This window comes from Carassius carassius, chromosome 36, assembly GCF_963082965.1.
Source record: "Carassius carassius chromosome 36, fCarCar2.1, whole genome shotgun sequence".
In the NCBI taxonomy this organism is placed as follows: Eukaryota; Metazoa; Chordata; class Actinopteri; order Cypriniformes; family Cyprinidae; genus Carassius; species Carassius carassius.
Window position 1 is genome coordinate 15,496,034 of NC_081790.1, and position 18,859 is coordinate 15,514,892.

Here is an 18,859-nt window from a genome sequence, read left to right on the forward strand (position 1 = left end):
TTTACTTTGGTAACACAGTACCGTAATCCTTTTATTTAGTCACAGTCTGTATTTCACTGGGGTTCGATCTTCAGTGTTCACTTTAAAGAGCTGTAGGTAAAAAAAAAGGACTTTGATTTGATCAGAACTGTAGTACTTTCAAAAAATCATTACTGTCCAGAATGCTATTTAAAATAAATAAGACTATATGTGTGTAATGTGCTCACCGCACTCATAGAGCTTGTTGATCCTCAGAATGTCAATCTTAGACATTTCCGTTCTCTGTCCGATCTGCACTGAAGGGTTAGGAATTGGAGTGATGGTGTCCTTGCCATACTGTTTGGCAAAGGCAGTCCTGCAGATGGAGATTGAGAGTGGATTGCCGTGAGGATGTACTTTATATATCTGTACTGAAGCATGAATTTAAAAGTGATAAGCGTGAAGCTTTACCTTCCATAATGCATGATGGAGCTGTAGTCATAAGGGGTATTCAGATTATTTGTGTCCTTCTTCTGAAAGTTGTATGCAGTTGCTGTGCAAGGGCAAACTAGTGTTCACTGGTATTGAGGTTTTCATTACGATAAAATAAAAAGATTGTTTTTTAAAACACCTCTAGTATTTGAGATGTTTCACATCCTCTGACCTTCTGGAATATTCTGCCAGTTGATCTGGACGTACTGGTCTCTGTCGCTCCTGGTGTGTTCGTGGTAGAACCCCAGAGAATGGATGAGCTCATGCTCAATGATCCCGTGAGAAACACAGCCGCTCACAGACAGAGCCAACTGCTGTTTACCTCCAGATCTCCCGACAGTAGACGAGCAGCTGTAAAGAAAGATACATGTTCGAAGATCTGAGATTCACAAAATCACCCACACTGTACTGATGAGGTAACTCAAATGGAGGCCTACACTAGAGTTCAAAAGTTCACTTTTTTAAATGTTTTTGAAAGAAAACTCTTGAATTTATTTAATCAAACATACAATAAAATCAGTAATGTCGTGATGTATTATTACAATTTAAATTTTCTATTTTAATATATTTTAAAATGTAATTTTGTGCTGTGATGGCAAAGCTGAATATTCAGCAGCATCATCACTCCAGTCTTCAGTGTCACATGATCATTGAGAAATCATTCTAATATGCTGATTTGCTGCTCGAGAAACATTTATTATTATTATTAATAATAATGTTGAAAACAATAGTGCTGCATAATACTTTTGTGAAACCGGTGATATATATTTTTAGAATTCCTTCATGAACAGTAAAATAGAATTCTGTATAATATTCTAAATGTCTTTATTATCACTTTTAATCAAGTTAATGCATCCTTGCTGACAGGGCCGTTTCTAGCCATTTTGACGCCCTAGGCGAAGTCCCTATTAGTACCCCCATCCCACTCCCACACAAGAAAATATAAGATTACATACAAAATAACACAACTAATTATGTAAACACTCAAATCTTAAATAACAACCTTTACACATTTCCAACTTATATTTGCATATAGGTTATTATAATTTCTTTGCAGACATCAGTTTCTTGTCACGTTCAAATTTAGCACAATTTATTATCTGTTACCATTTTAGCCACTGGATGTACAGTCGTGGCCAAAAGTTTTGAGAATTACATAAATATTGGAAATTGGAAAAGTTGCTGCTTAAGTTTTTATAATAGCAATTTGCATATACTCCAGAATGTTATAAAGAGTGATCAGATGAATTGCATAGTCCTTCTTTGCCATGAAAATTAACTTAATCCCAAAAAAACCCTTTCCACTGCATTTCATTGCTGTCATTAAAGGACCTGCTGAGATCATTTCTGTAATCGTCTTGTTAACTCAGGTGAGAATGTTGATGAGCACAAGGCTGGAGATCATTATGTCAGGCTGATTGGGTTAGAATGGCAGACTTGACATGTTAAAAGGAGGGTGATGCTTGAAATCATTGTTCTTCCATTGTTAACCATGGTGACCTGCAAAGAAATGCGTGCAGCCATCATTGCGTTGCATAAAAATGGCTTCACAGGCAAGGATATTGTGGCTAATAAGATTGCACCTAAATCAACAATTTATAGGATCATCAAGAACTTCAAGGAAAGAGGTTCAATTCTTGTAAAGAAGGCTTCAGGGCGTCCAAGAAAGTCCAGCAAGCGCCAGGATCGTCTCCTAAAGAGGATTCAGCTGCGGGATCGGAGTGCCACCAGTGCAGAGCTTGCTCAGGAATGGCAGCAGGCAGGTGTGAGCGCATCTGCACGCACAGTGAGGCCAAGACTTTTGGAAGATGGCCTGGTGTCAAGAAGGGCAGCAAAGAAGCCACTTCTCTCCAAAAAAAACATCAGGGACAGATTGATCTTCTGCAGAAAGTATAGTGAATGGACTGCTGAGGACTGTGACAAAGTCATATTCTCCGATGAAGCCCCTTTCCGATTGTTTGCGGCCTCTGGAAAAAGGCTTGTCCGAAGAAGAAAAGGTGAGCGCTACCATCAGTCCTGTGTCGTGCCAACAGTAAAGCATCCGGACACCATTCATGTGTGGGGTTGCTTCTCATCCAAGGGAGTGGGCTCACTCACAATTCTGCCCAAAAACACAGCCATGAATAAAGAATGGTACCAAAACACCCTCCAATAGCAACTTCTTCCAACAATTCAACAATAGTTTGGTGAAGAACAATGCATTTTCCAGCACGATGGAGCACCGTGCCATAAGGCAAAAGTGATAACTAAGTGGCTCGGGGACCAGAATGTTGAAATTTTGGGTCCATGGCCTGGAAACTCCCCAGATCTTAATCCCATTGAGAACTTGTGGTCAATCCTCAAGAGGCGGGTGGACAAACAAAAACCCACTAATTCTGACAAACTCCAAGAAGTGATCATGAAAGAATGGGTTGCTATCAGTCAGGATTTGGCCCAGAAGTCGAATTGCAGAGGTCCTGAAAAAGAAGGGCCAACACTGCAAATACTGACTCTTTGCATAAATGTCATGTAATTGTCGATAAAAGCCTTTGAAACGTATGAAGTGCTTGTAATTATATTTCAGTACATCACAGAAACAACTGAAACAAAGATCTAAAAGCAGTTTCGCAGCAAACTTTTTGAAAACTAATATTTATGTAATTCTCAAAACTTTTGGCCACGACTATATGTATAGCTCTATGTAACAAACCATAGTTTCTAAGAAATTGTCATAATAACCTTGTTAAAATGTAGCACCAGTATGTGGCGTCCGACTAGCTCGCCTATGCTTAGAAATGGTAGGCTACTGCTTGCTGAATAAAAGTATTCATTTCTTAATTACAACAAAAACTCTCACTGACCCTAAACGTTTTAATGTTATTCAGGTATATTTGTTTATCTTGAGTATTTTCAGTATTCAGGTGTGGTCAAGCTCACCCTACAATATTCTCAATGCTGATGTAGTCCACTTGATTGCTTCGCGACACAAAACGGACGCAGGTTTTTGCAGCGATGCTCTTCATTGCATTTTCAATCACTGCCTTCTCATCATCATCTATCAAAAACACATACAATCACACACACACACACACACACACAAATCATGTATGTTATTGGGCTCTGATGCAGACATACATAAAAGTGAATTTATCGTCACTCACAGAAGTCACTTGCAATGGTATATGGCACTTCAACCTGTCCAGATGAGGATTTTGGCCATTTGCAGTAGTCATTCAAGCATTTCATGGCATTCCTTGTTTTGGGTAAAGCCAAATCTCCCTCCAGAAGCATGTCACTGATCTCTGAATCATCAAAACAATTATTTAATTTCTTAGAGAAACGTTAAAACTACTCTTAAATAGTCAACTGCAAGCTAATATCATGATTAATATATTAAAATAGACATACATGTGTTTTAACTGAAATGTCATGTACAAACTATAAAAGATATAAAATTGGAATTCCTTTCAACCTATACCATTTATTTTTATAGTTTATATAAACTATGAATTATAAAGTTACAAATGAACCATTGTATTAAATATATTTAATTAAATAAAAAAAATTACATTTATATATTAATATAAAAAGTTAATATAAAACTATATATATATATATATATAAATTAAGTAAAAAGCATAAGAAAATTGCCTAACAATGTCATAGTCGAGTAGTAAAGTAGTAAATAACTATTACCTTTGTTTGCCTCCAGAATTCTTGAGAAAATATCCATATCATCATGCTTCTCAGACTGGATATCTGAACAAATAACGGCAATATTAAACCATATTTTCTATGTTTTTCTGTATTTTATACTGGTTCTTAATCCTGGTACCGGATGGGGACCCCACCATTACATTAGCGACAGGTCCTTCGTGAGCAATTTAGTAAATTTCAATACTAATTTAGTCATTTTGAATAGAAACTCACCTTGATCAGTGGGCAGCACCTGTGGAAAGAGCAGATATACAGAGTGAGCGAGTGTGAGCGAATGAGTGAAGGATGCTCAACTCTGGGAGCTGCAGCTCTTACTGTAGCAGGAAGAGCTTGAGAGAGACATAGCAGCCCGGCCGAGATGGAGAAAAGCAGTACACAGTCCATTTTCACTCGGTGTGTTTAAAAAAAAATCTAGCTGAGAATAAAACTGTGAGAGAGCTGAGCTGAAGCCTTTCTTATATAGAAGATATCTGGGAGTGTCCAGCATTGCAGTTAAGGTTAAAATCAACACAGACCACTTGAAAAGATCTGAAAAGCTTATAAGGTTACGTCAGCCTCACCCTCTATAAATAAGACTTAAAATTATTTAAGAATTAGACTAAAACAGCAACATTAGAAATGCCCATGTCCCTCAAACTGTCTAAATAAGAGAGTTAAGTACTACTAAAAGGTTTGGGGTCAAATAATTAAATATACTTTTATCCAGCAAGGATGCATTGATCAACAGTGACATCAAATCATCTAATAACTTATCAAAGAATTAAGAAAAAAATTATCCTGGTTTCCCCAAAAATATTAAGAACCACAGCTGTTGTCCACACTGATAAGAAGAAATGTTTCTTGAGCATCAAATCAGTATATCAGAATGATTTCTGAAGAATCATGTGACATTGAAGAGTACTGGCTGCTGAAAATTAACATATATTACATAAATGTGTTATTGAACATTGTTGTAATAATTTCAACATTACTGTTTTACTGTATTTTTGATAAAAAATGGAGAACACTTGCAAACCACATGACTTTGTTCAAAAACATGAAAAATCAAAGCAGTGTAGTGTAATAATATAAATTATATAATAAAACTGGTAGCGTAATAATATCAGGAGTCAGTTAATGCTCTGAAAATTATTAATTCATTTACGTTGCTCGCATTTACATATAAAATCTAGTTAATCTACACAGAATGTTTCAAAACCTATAGGCAGATTAGAGCTAAAATAATAGATACAGCCAAATTCACTAAACAGAAAATGTTTGTGTGCCATTCAATATGTGTAACTTGCATAGTATGGTTTCATTTTTCAAAATGTTTTATAGTTCACATCACCAGTTAATACTACTTATGCATAGAAGAATTTAAAAGATCATGTTGATAAATTGGTTTATACTTCATTTTCGTCATCTTTTCTAAATTCATCTGAAAAATAGGATTATTTGGATCATCTTTAACCTTAACATGGACTCTGAAATGAATACATGCTGCTTTTGTGGGCAGAGAGAAAAATAACATAAAACAGTTGTGTAATTCAAAACGAACAATCAAAAAAAAAACTTGCATTATAAACAGCAGCTGAAACATCTTGAGATACTGTAAGGGAAAGAAATGTAATCGGACTCAGAGGGTGAAGCTGCCATAATCCTGTGCTGAAAGCTTAAAACCCTGGATAGTGCTGAAATTAGACCTCACTGCAAATAACTTTGTTAAAACTGTAGTCACCATTCACTTTTATTATTTATTTAATTAAAACTGTAATTAAAAACAATTCTTCCTTTGTGCACAAACCCTCACTTAACTAACCATCAGTCCCACTCCTGATGCCTCAGAAACAGTCAGACAGTCTACCATTTTAACTTTATAAATATTGTCAATATGATGTTCTGGCATTTTAATTTGCAGTTGGAGAAATAAAGTGACTTTACTATTGTATTCTGATGAACAGCAACAGAAATGTAGGTTATAAAATTCCTCCTACCTGCAATAAATCCTAAACTAAACACAAACGTGAAGTAGGCTGTGTATTAGGCTATCTGACATCATAAATATTTCAATCGACTAATGTTGCACCATTGAAAATGATCAAATAATTTGACAACCTTGTGATAAACAAATGAAAATGTGTAACCAGTTTTTCACTCGTTATTCTTTTTGTGTTTCTCACTGATGATCTTGGCATCACTGTACACTGTTATCACACTGTTGCTTCGCTATAGGAGCTTAAACTGGCCCACATGCTCGGATGTCTCAACTTTCGTGGACGGAAACATATGACCTTGTGCTCGAGGACACTCTGTACAAAGACGTCACTAGTCGGCAGACTGGCACAATCCACTTATCTGCTGCATAATCACATCACCGCTAGATGGCGCTGCGGCGCGTCCACTGTGATGCAATTACACCAGTCGCTTTTTTATTTCTTTCCCCTAAGTATTTCATTATAGGCCACTTTAATCTATACTAAACGAATATGAAAAATGTATTGTGTTGCATTCCAATCGAGATGGGTTTGTAATCACAAACAGATTAAATTACAATATACGCGTGCCATCATCAAGTTATGTATTATAGATGACAGTCTTTTATGACTCACTTCATACCTACAACCCTTGTTCCCATAAATAGACTACAACTACAAAAGGTTATTTATTAATTACCTCAAGTAAGTTCCTCTCATGTTTAAAATAACCGTTTTTTTTTCAGTATCTGTGGGAATAAAGCCAGCTGAGATGAATTATTGGGTTATTTGCAGTTCCCTATAGTCTCATAGGACAGATGTATTTATGTGCGTTTCACTGGGAGGTTGCTAAAAAGGTGTCGTGTACACGTCGTTTAACATGAGAATGATTCAGTGTCCTCTTACTGCATAGCCTTCGCCTCCCAGCTGTTGTCTTTTTGAGAGGCTATTAGTGTTTGTGGAGTTGTTCACACCTGTTTCTGGGGTCATGACCTCTATCAGCATTCCAGAGCACCGAGGTGTGACCTTTTGTGGTAGAGCCATAAACCAAATTTACACCAAAGCCTCCGTCGGTAAAAGATCTCATGATGCGCTTTAAAAGTTGTAAAACATCTACCAAACCGTGACAGAACCGTTCGAATGAGGGCATGTGAGGAAACGTGCTGTAAAGGAGCTCTGTGTGAAGAGCAGAGTTTAGACAGAATGCAGCTCGCTGAAATGCAGTGTAGGCTGCGTCGGGGATGACCTTGAATTCAAGGTCGCGTGCGTTCTCAAGGACAACGGGACACTAGCGCTTCATGTTTCTTTTTTTCTTGCAGTACGCCGTCGCTTCCACACAAGCCCAGCGCACGTGCATGCATTTTGTTCTTATTAGTGTTCCTAGGCACGTCTGATTTTTATTTTATTTTTTGCAAAACGGACAGCAGATTTCAGTCACGCTGTCTGGCCTGCATTCCTAAAATAGACCACTATATCCTAATCATTTCCTTAACACGGGAATATTTTCCGTTCCAGCATTGCGTGGCTCTGAGACTCTGTGCTGTGATCAGGTTACACGGATTGTAGACTCTCCTTCTCTCTCCGCAGTCACTGAACTCTGCGCTGCTGGCTCGCAGCCCAAAACTGTTGTATGAACCAGCTGACTACAGGAGGCCTAGAGCAGTGAGTTGGGTCAGTGTCACAAGACTGAGCAGGCTGACATTTTCCATGCCATCTAAAGCGATGCTTGATTTACAGGTCGGCCGTAAGCTTTAGCTTCTCGACTGGGACAAACGCATTCTGTCGCGTTACGGACTCTTTTTTTTTTCTGAACGGGACGTATTTGGACCACAGAGTCTATATTTTGGCTTATGTCATCAGCTGATATAATATAGGCTAGGCTAACTGGAACACTTCTAAAACAAGTAACAAAAGGCCACATGATGATATTAAAATGAGTTTTTCTTCGAACAATGAATAATATATACATACATCACAAAGACTTCCAGATAATACACGTAACACTAAAATTGCCATAAATATGAAATAAAATGTAACATTAAACACGCAGAAACTTCTAGGAACGCCAATTTAGGCTTTTCAATGTAAATTATAATAAGACTCTTTTACAGTAGCCTATGTTTTTACTGTGTTTACTCTAAAAATACATGTCCCATTAAATATAATTTGGCTCCACATATGGTAACGTCCGTTAACCAATTCACAGGATTTATTGTATAAAATTAGTCCATTTTATTATTATTATTATTTTCCCTTATAGGCTACTCATATATTTTTACACTGCGCGTGCACTTGCATGACTTAAAATTCGTTCAAAAAAGCTGTCAGAATAATTCTATTCACGGTTGGCATTAAATCGCACTTATCCTTGGAAAATGTCAACCCTTCATGAATAGCTAATAAAAATACTGCAAATAGTGAAACGCATCAACATTAGATGAGCGTTACAGTTCAAGACGAGATGCAACGTTTTTTTGCTACATCTCTGAAAAACCCAGTGCGAAGGCCGAGTTATTCACGTAGTCACGAATCATGGCAGTGAATAAATGGCTTTGGTTTACACGACGCGCGCGACGTTTTCCCCTCACACAGTCCCCAAAATAGCTCGGGTGTAAATCAATCTGAATAAAGGCTTCGGAAAATAACTCAAAAGTGTGTAAACTCGTGAGTCACACATACAGTAGGTCAATTTCTCTTTATTGTTTAAAGCTCTGCTGCAGCTTGTGACGGAGGCGCGAGGGCGCGTGATTGGAAGCGGGAGCGGACGTAACGGAGAAACAGCAGACGCAAGCGCAGAGGGAGGAGAAAGAACTAGGATATACGTAACCGGGATCTCAGCTGTATTAGCGGAAGACAGGATCCAGGCTTCCAGTGACAACTGAAACAGCAATATGGGGAACTAGTCCAGGGAATAGCGAATCAAACATGGATTAATCATACGCGTTTGCTCAACCGACTGCACTCGCGACGCCATTCACTCAAAATATCGAGTCGTTGCATTGATTTTACGTCTAAAGAATTATAGCTTATCGTACTAAATACAGCACCAGAATTCCTAAGGTAGCCCCTTCAACACATAGGCAGAACATCTGCTCTTTAAATCGGCGTGTAGGACAAGCCATAGTACTGTGATATATGTGATAGTGCATATGTAAATATCGGATTTAGTGTTTGCTCAAGAGTTTCTTTGGTTGGCTTCGAGGCACCAGCAATGCTCTCTGAAATACTGGTAAGTATTCATCCAACCGGCTCCCAGCAACGCAGTGCTCCTTTATTTTGTGAGTGTAAACATGTATTGTTAATGCGCGTGATGAAGCTGTCTGATAATCGTGCTTTTGGTGTCATAGAGCCCATAACTGGCAAATGTCAGCTGTCTCTACCAATCTTTCCAATCTTCCGCTCAGCATTATAAACTTTACACTGTAAATTGGTCAGTGTGTCCTGATAGTTTGATTGTAGGACCACTAACAAGCGCTACTAAGCAGCAGATTTGATTTAGTGCCTAACATTTAAATTAGCAGACTCTAGCTTATTCGTTGCATATAAATGAGTATTATGCGCTTTTACTGCGATAAAAAGGGGGGAACGTCCGCAGTAACACTTTGCAGCAGGCTGACCTTGATCGAGGTGTCCCCTGCTCGTAGCCTATATTGTGTCAGCGCGTGAGATTTCACCTCGGACTCTTGTACTCGAGTCATGTCGCATTTCCAGCACAGCCCTTCAGTCTGGAAACACACGAGCTCAGGCGCGACACATCTGCTGTGCATTCTTGTATTTGAGGCATTTCACGTCGTCACTGACATAATGCATCTGGTACAAGAAGGTAATCACTTAATTTGGCTATTATAACTGTGTGCACACTTTGAAGTAGACAGTGACAGCGGTTATGTTGTCAAATGTTATCAAAAGCCGTTCTTAACGCTTTAAGTTTAACACACAAAGATTAAATAAAGTTTAAAATGACGTACTCTGACAAAAAAATAGACTCCAGTCATGTCAGTAAAAGCTGATTGTTTTACATGTAGTCAGTTGCCTTCATGGGGGCGGACATGTTAAGATCACGTGACTTGACTAGCCTTAAATTAAATAGGGTTTATCGCAAAGTTGATTGCATTTCTAGTAACTGAAATCTGTGTGATTCTGCATCCTGCCACTAGTTGTCAGTATAAGTTCCACAGTATACTTTTTTTTAAGCCACTTCGGCACAGTCGAACATATATATGCAATATTACTATAAGTATGCATTCGAAAAGTATACTGCCAATTGTAAACACAAGCGATGGACAAATGCACACTGAAAATTTCATCCTCGTCCAGTTTTTGCACTGAGCGGTTAGAAAAAAAATTGCTAAATGTATACAGTACGCACATATTGTGCTGATGACAATCTGCATCACGCATGTGCCTACTCTGACCTATCGTACATGTAAAACTAAAGTATACTTTGAAAATATTGGGCTGTACATGTACAGTGTGCAGGAAGCCTTAAAGTTTTTTTGTGCGTCATACAATTCTTGTAAATATATTTATAAATTAGTATTATTATTAATGATATAGCAAAAATTGGGAAAAATATTGTTTAGCTTTTATTTTTTAGTCAGCATTTTTAATTCACTGTTATTGAAAGACAAGGTTACAGTTTTAAGTTTTGTTTTTTGGTCGTGTTTAAAATGAGTTGTAACTTGTTGCACCAGAGTTCACTGAAAAAGGTCAAGGGTGAATAGTTTTCACAAAAAGTGTGTCAAGCATTATTGCAGGTGTTTATTATAAAAATGGTTATCTATAAGTCTATGTAGGTTACTTTGTGATTAAAAAATATATTTTTCTAATGGCTGTGTATAAATAATTGATAGAAACTCTCTTTGAAGTGTTGGTGACCACTAGGCCCCTCTTGGACGTGATTGGGAATCTTCTTCAGAAGTTGTAATCCAGTTTAGCAATTAACCTTTCAGTTGTCAAGGCTCGGTGAACAAGGTCACCTTTTGAGGTCTGCTCTGACAGTCTTTGCTCTACAGTTTTAATGCATCATACTGTAATCAAAGTTCAAAGGCTAACATGCTACTTATCTCAGATTGCTCTGCTGAGAATCAGATTTACACAGTAAACTTTAGATTAGAAATCAGTTGATCACTGCTACTATGCTTTCATTTTACACAAAGCAGCAACTGATGACAAAACGGACTACTGGGACTAGTTTGAGAAAAGGACCAATGTTACTAAACAAAACTAGCATTCTGAAGCAGAGCTGTTCCTAGTGTACCTCAAAAAATAAATCAGTAACCTAAAGTGATATAAAAAGACAAGTAGAAATCTTTAACTAATGTTACAGAACAACTGCAGCACTGAAGTCTAAAACAGCTGTTTCACTTTTGGACATTAAGAAATTCGACAAAGACATTGTTCTTTTAAACATCATTACTCAGTGCTGTTTGTTACACCTATACGCTTCATAGCAGGTCACTTACAAGGAGATAAGAGTTACTAAAAGATCACATTTATTGGCGAGTATTTGGGCTGCTTCAACCTCTCTAAATATAATGTTAAATGTTACAAAAGCTCTAGCAACTTTTTTTTTTTTAATGTTTCTCTAATTGTCACCCTTTAAGTTACATCTGAAATTTAGCTGACTGCACCAAAGTCCCTGGGATAGTTGATAGTTGTTCATTTAATATCGGATACATATCTTTTTATGTGATTTTTGTTAATCTTATCACACAGTATTCTTACTTGAGCTCAGTATTGTTTTAGTATCATTAAGATTAGTTTTATTATATTTTGTTTTAATTAGAATTTTAGTTGAAGTTCTAGTAATTTTGCTGTATGTTTTTTTTTAAATGTCTATATATAAATGTTTGATTCAATTTTAGTTTATTTAAATGTTTTGCTGTTTTAGTCCATTTTATTATAATGTTTCCAAATATATCTATATATTTATTCATTTTTGTTTCAGTGTTAGTTATTTTATCAAGTTAATCTAAATGAAATTATAAATGTAGCCTTCATTTTTAATACTATTTTGAATTAGTTTTTTATTTTTACATTTCATTTTTAGTTGAAATCCTAGTAATTTTGCTGTAAGTTTTTATATTATTTTTTAAATGTCTATATATAAATGTTTTATTCAATTTTAGTATATCAAGTTGAACTAAAAGAAAAAGGTTGCTTTAACAATTAGTTGAAATAATAAATAAATTAATAAATAAAAAATAATTTAGTTAATGTTTATTTTAAGTAAGAATTTTGCTATTGCCCATATCTCTTTCATTCTTCCTTTGAACTTGCTAAATTGTCTTTCAGCTGTGAAGCACATTTTTCTTCATATGTATTTGCTGTCACACACACACGCACAGATCTTTTGGAGTTCCTGAGCTGTCCTTCAGACCCCTCCAGTGACTTTGACCTTTGGAATGTGTCAGAGAGCGGAGGGGGGAGGGAAATATTGTGCAAAGAAATCATACGAGAGTATCCAAGTGTCCGAATGCGTGTGAAGATTGAGTGAATGACAGTGAGCAGGACCAGAGAATGGGTGCATGGGAGCAACACAAATAAATGGTTTCTCCCTCAGTCAGCATTCTGTTCTAATGGTGTAGGTGATGTGGTGTAAAACATGAATACGGTGTAACAGACACACAGATAATTATTATTACAAAATAAACCCTACATAAGGATTATTAACATTGGCCAGGACAGACTTTTTTTTTTTTAAACAAACAAAAGAAAGAAAGAAATCAGCATGCGATACCTAATCCTAAGGCCATAATTACGGCTAATGTTGTCTCTGATTAAATCTGACATTTTTGTTAGATATCTGCAATGCTTTTATGGGAGTTTTCATTTCATTTTGGTTTCGAGATGAAGAAGTGGTTCAGACTAGTATCAGTTTTGATATTATTAATTATTTAGCCACTTCATAGCAATGTGTTTCTGTGCTAATGCAATCCATTATAAGGCCTTATTTTGTAATTCATAGATCGGTCATGTATATTCAGTCTCATACATATATATATAATTATTATTATTTATTTTTTTTATTTTTTTTTGGGATGAATTCTGATTTTCTCTTTTCTTGTCAGGGTTCCTGATGCCCAGTTTGAACTGACCTGTAGTCTTCTGACACCTAAAGAAAGTGAGAGGATTTTCAGCATTCACAAGACTAAAGACCGTTGACTTTTGATCAAAAGGTAATACGTATTTTTATTCATACATTTTTTTATATCATATATGCCCTCTTTAAAGCACTGATGTATCCCTGATTAACATGAAAATTAATTTAAAAAATATAAATAAAACGTTTCATTTTAAGCAATTAAAAGCTGAGGATCTTCAGTAGCCGTAGGAATGATAAAACACATAGATCATATAATCCTAGCTGCCTTTCCTGTCTCATTACATCAAACTGCCCTGAGCTGAAGAAAAACAAACGACTTGCCTCAGTGCCTCCTTCTCTCCCTTTGCTTTTATTATAGGATAGATTAATCAGTCACTAATGCTAAAGACTTTTCTTTTATCGGTCATTACTGCGTGATTATCTGTATAAGTGCGTGGCTGTCTGTGAGCAGCATCTCCTCCTCCTGAAGGCACCAGTGACTCGTGACACGTTTGTCCGGAGAGAAAGTGAAGCTCAAAGATGCACACTGCCAACTAAACTAAGCGTATTCAGGCATGTTTATGGGAACACAGACAGATTTCCTTTTGTTTGAAAGCCGGTGAGTCAATGAACAGCTTTTTTTGGGGTATCTTGCATGTTCTCCGGTAGAGTTTGGGGGAGGAGGACATATCTTGAATGATTAAAGGCAAGTTAGCGAAGGCTAAGCTAGTTTAGCGTGGGGCAACACAAAATTAAATTACTTTTAAAATGTATTAAACATTATAGAAAGGGAAACAAGAATTCAAACTTACGAATTCAAACAAGCATCAATCCGGATGTAACGTTATCTGTGTAGCTTTGCAGAGTACTATAGGAAGTGTTGGATTTGGTTGATAAAGTTGTAAAATAGCACACTGTTGTTTCAATGTTGTTTTCACATTCACATTAGCTATGCCCGACTCGTGAACGATTTGTTATTTTGAGGCATCTTTTTAGTGAACCGGACTGACTCGAGTGAACAGCTCTGACTCTTTGAACCGATTCGTAACGAGCAGAGAACCAAGTGTATTGATAATAAAAGAATTTGAAGTGGACAAGATTTGACCGGGTCGAAAAAATAAGGTCCATTGATAGCAGAATGGCAGAAATATTACAAACAGAATGTAATGTAAATATATTTACGATTTGGTTGTATGACCGTTATATCAACACACAAACCTGCATGGCTGCAACAAACTGGACTATGAATTACAATAAGCTCCCTTATTAACCAAACTTCAATAGCAATATGTGCAAATGTATTTACTGGAGGATTTTAGAGCACAAAATGTGCCACGCCGTGATGATAGGGATCACGTGATTACGTAATAACGCCATGACGCAAGAAAGCCACATAATCGTTTTGAATCGGTCTTCGGAACGAACTGTTCGAAAGAACCGACTGACGGAAACGTGTTGGACTTCAATCACCTCGTCAAATTTTAAACAAGCTCACCGTTTGAAGTCCTCCATTTCTGTGTATAATGAACCGAATCGGATGTCGCACATCGGTGAGGTTCACGTGAACCTCTGCGGGAGAGACGCACGTGTGTGATGACGGTATTTTCCTTTGTAGTCTATCATTTACATGGTTTTGAATAGGAACGTTGCTTCATCATCCGGTTCCTTCAGTTTGATGTGGGATTTAGAGATCTCAGCTTGTCCTCACAATGAGCGATTGAATAATTTGTCTGTGAACCGGCGCGTGCCCTCACTACTGTAGCCACGTGGTCATTATTAGGTTCACAGGAGAACTCAAAGCATTGCAAAACAATCACTGAACAGGTCAAAACTAAAGAGTGAGAACAACTGACTTGTAAACTCCAAAGTTGTTACTATGGGTTTGTTTTAACTGGGAAACCGTTCTCACACGTTCCTTATTAAAGCAGTCTTCTCTGTTGGTGTGGAGAGTATAACGTTAGCTTAAATTCAAAGTTCGGGTGTTATGCAAACTTGGCAGAAAGTACAGTGGACTTGAAGGCACTGGGGCACAGTTACATTCTGCACACTTGCCAAAGTTGCAACACATCACACACAACCAGGTGAAAGGGGAATAGTGTGTGTGTGATGTCCACCAAGGACAAATGAAGGAGGAAATTTACTTTTTGACAATAATGTTGATGACTCAGTAAATGTGCATTAACCTAGGTCATGCAGTATATAACTCATATTTCAGTGAGGAAGCTCATAAACCCAGTATTGCTCTGGTAATCGTAAGGAGCAGATGTCATTGCTGGTTGTGTTCCCTACTTGGCAGTCGTTCTGCAACTTGGGTAATTTCAATGTGTTAATGCGCTAGAACATTTCTTTTTCTCGCAAAATGCGTAAAATGGCAAGATCAGCAAATTTAAGAAATGGCATAATAGGTCAGTTTGTCCCTGAGGGGGGGTTATGGACTGTGGGTAACATGGAGTGATTCAGAGTCTGTAGGGCATCACTCGTGGAGGTATAATTAGAGGATTGGTTCTCTCTCCTGGATTAATGATCCTAATCTGGCGTGGGCGGAGGCCATGCCACTGGGATTATGGACAGATTTGTGCAGAATTCTGTCATGTACATATGTGTGTTCTGCTCTCTAGGAGAACCCTTGTAACACATCCTCAGTTTGAATTGCTGTATGTGTTGTGTCAGTGTGTAGATGTTGTAGCAGTACTTCAAGGTAATTTATTAATACTGAACCCATGTTTTCATACCTGATACTACCAGTAAAACGAAATCTCAAGATATTTTGAAGATTAACGATTAGAGCTGCTGTTGTATGAGCGTGTTGAGCACTTTCTTACAATGTCTTCTCTCTTGGGTACTGCTGGGAAATTTGATTAATTGTGGTGAATTGGTTTGTTCAGAGGTTTCAATGGGGAAAACAAAGGAAACGGCTCGCATGCATCCTAATATAACACTGCTTGAGAGAGTGAGGATGTATAGGTGCTTGTTCGTTGAATGCTGTCTGCTTGCTCAGCATGCACCTGCATGTTAACTGAATGGAAAGAAGAGCAAGAATTACTGAAAAATATACTAGCTTCATCATTACAGGGAAAAACTATTTGTAGTTTATTGCTCATAAAAAATGTTGTCTAAAGGAGATTTATGCTGCGTTTACACTGTAAGGCCTATTGCTCATATTCAGTATTTAGACATGCATTGTTTTTTTGTACCGCCTGTTTACATTCTCTTAAGACAAACCGATGGTGTTTGCATTGTCACCTGCCAAGATGCACTAGGCTGACATTAGCACAGTCACAGTCCTCATAAATAATAAAAATGATCTTTTCCATTAAGGGGTGATAGTTAAACCTAAACTGAGTTTTTGACTTGTGTAAGAATTTTTGGAGTGTAAAATATATTTTAATAGAATGTCAGATTTTAAATGATATTAGACAACATTTTTACTCTGAAAATACATTTTTAAAAAGGTCTCTCTTGGAAGAATTTTTTATCATTGATTAAATTTAAATATCCTACATAATTTTTATCAATACTGTTGTTGTTAGTTGTATGTTTTTGTATAGTGATTGCTTAAGAAAATGCTATATTATTGAAAATTATGTATTGAAATTATACTTTTAATGTTGCCATGAATATAGCCATTGTTGCTGATATGGCGCCAAAACATACTAACATGCATAAAAAACATACATACATAAATAAATAAACTGATTTCCTTGGTTTTAGGGGCATATTTTCTCTAACCTTAATGAAGGTATGTTTTATTTTTTGTCAGATTTTTAAATGTAATTGATTCAGTTAGAGGAACTATTTTTTCAAAATGTAACTCACTCAAAATTAATTTCTTGTTTGTTGGACTGTCATATAAAATCAATATCACATTTGGAATTGTGCTGATATTTGGGAAGAAAAGCACCGTTTCTGGTGTGATATTGCATAACTATATAATATTTTATTACATTTATAGATTTTTTTGAATTTGGAGATTTTTTTATTAATATTTCTTGGCATTTTTCCCTCAAGCCCATGTTAATATCCAATCCTAGTTGTTCTGTGACATTAGATGCATGACTTCACTGTAGTGCTGCAACGAAGCGTCGACGTCATCGATTACGTCGACTACAAAAATACATCGACGTGCGTGAAATGCGTCGACGCGTCACACTGTTTACATCTCGCATAATGGCATACTGGGAATGGAGAAGGTTGCATTCTATCACAAAAACAGAGACCACTGTTATCAAAAGTATGAGTATACTTTAGACAGAGGCCAAATAAAATGGCCCTTTGTTCCCTTTGCAAAACCGATATGGTGTACCAAGGCAGCACAAATGCGATGCACGAGCACCTCAGAGGAAAACATCCTGGTGCTCTCCGGTGTTATGGTTTAACTGGTTACCGTGTGATCTGGGGACCAACTTCCTGATTCAGGTCTCTGCTGCAGATGTGATGGAACGACCGCAGCAGATTCGGCGATTCTAAAAGCACAAACTGATGTGATTATTATTAAGTGTCTAATAAACGCAGACTTGCTCATTGCATGATTCTGATATTCTTGTAAAGATTACAAGTTATTGGTATGATCACCCTTAGCTAGGGCTGTGCAAAAAATCGAATGCGATTTTCATGCACATCTCATCAGTAAAGACGCTCCTGTAATTATTAGTGTATCTCCAGCACGTGCGTTCGGATCAGGGTTGTCAGGTTTTCACAACAAATCCTGCCCAGTTGCTTCTCAAAACTAGTCCAAAACTAGCCCAATCGCGTTTCCAGGAGGTTCCCCGATAAAATTTACTTACAATATAAGTTTTTTAGCAGGGTTGCCTTGGTAAAATTTGCATTTTAGGTGCTAAATATCACGTTATTTGTATTGGGGTCGCTTCGACCCGCGGACATGAAAAACACAGACTTGGCAACACTGGTTGGCATTTACTACACCGAGCCGTAATTTACTGACAATCTACACAAAATCAATGTTAAAATCGCAGGCGATTCTTTGTCGATTTTGAAAACGATTTTGTGTTCGTTGTCGGTAGACTACGGCTCTGTGTAGTAACTGCCGCTCCACCTGAACCAGTGTTGCCAAGTCTGTGGTTGTTTTTCATGTCCGTGGTTTGAAGCAACATATCGCGCCAGGGAAGTCGTGGCCTAATGGTTAGAGCAGTGGTTCCCAACCTTTTTCAACTCGCGGCCCACACATCCAAACATATATGTTTGCGCGGCCCACTGCAAAAAAAAATAAATAATAATAACTGACCCCGCTATTGTACGGTTAATAACTTAGTACTCAGAAGCTAGATTGTTAACTGTATTTATTGAATGAACTAGGGCTGTGCGATATGGGGAAAAAACATCGCGATTTCTTTGATCAATTTTGATATTTCGATTTTAATCACAATTTTGACGCACACATATATGCTTTACAGTCATAAATGCATTCAGGATGAATTTGAATCCTATTTCCAAAAGAAAACCAATTAGAGCTTTATCAAAAAGTTGTAACGTCTCTAGAACAGACATAAGTCAAAATAATCACTAAAGGTGTAACAACATTTATAGACTTATGGCAAAAAATAAATAAAATATAAATATATACAGTTATGTGTGCGGTGCAGAAGCAGCAGAGAGAGTGCATTATTGTAACGCGAAAGCACATTAAAATAATGCACGAGAGCGAATCTCTCCG

The 18,859-nt window shown here is 37.1% G+C and overlaps 2 protein-coding genes across 5 annotated transcripts in view; one reads left to right on the forward strand and one right to left on the reverse strand.

Moving 5' to 3' along the window:
• On the reverse strand, positions 1 to 14,115 carry LOC132117288 (high choriolytic enzyme 1-like). Of its 2 annotated transcripts, none has more exons than XM_059526467.1 (9): positions 14,001 to 14,115; positions 4,360 to 4,378; positions 4,126 to 4,188; positions 3,591 to 3,731; positions 3,367 to 3,484; positions 623 to 801; positions 430 to 511; positions 207 to 334; positions 1 to 90 (listed from the first exon to the last, which is right to left on the reverse strand). In XM_059526467.1, the coding sequence occupies exons 3-9, from the start codon at positions 4,160 to 4,162 to the stop codon at positions 83 to 85; spliced, it is 693 nt and encodes a 230-aa protein (XP_059382450.1). In that variant the 5' UTR covers positions 4,163 to 4,188; positions 4,360 to 4,378; positions 14,001 to 14,115; the 3' UTR covers positions 1 to 82. The 2 variants fall into 2 exon arrangements, with proteins under 2 accessions (XP_059382450.1, XP_059382449.1); XM_059526466.1 differs by lacking the exon at positions 14,001 to 14,115 and adding an exon at positions 4,462 to 4,596.
• LOC132117286 (steroid hormone receptor ERR1-like) overlaps positions 8,836 to 18,859 on the forward strand; it is a 21,513-nt gene continuing 11,489 nt past the window's right edge. Inside the window, exons 1-2 of one of the 3 annotated variants that reach the window (XM_059526463.1) lie at positions 8,836 to 9,330; positions 13,175 to 13,282. The gene's annotated coding sequence lies outside the window, so the exon portion shown is untranslated. Of the gene's footprint in view, positions 9,331 to 9,782; positions 9,925 to 13,174; positions 13,283 to 13,662; positions 13,808 to 18,859 lie in introns of those variants that run through there. The other 2 variants (XM_059526464.1, XM_059526465.1) reach the window with 2 other exon arrangements.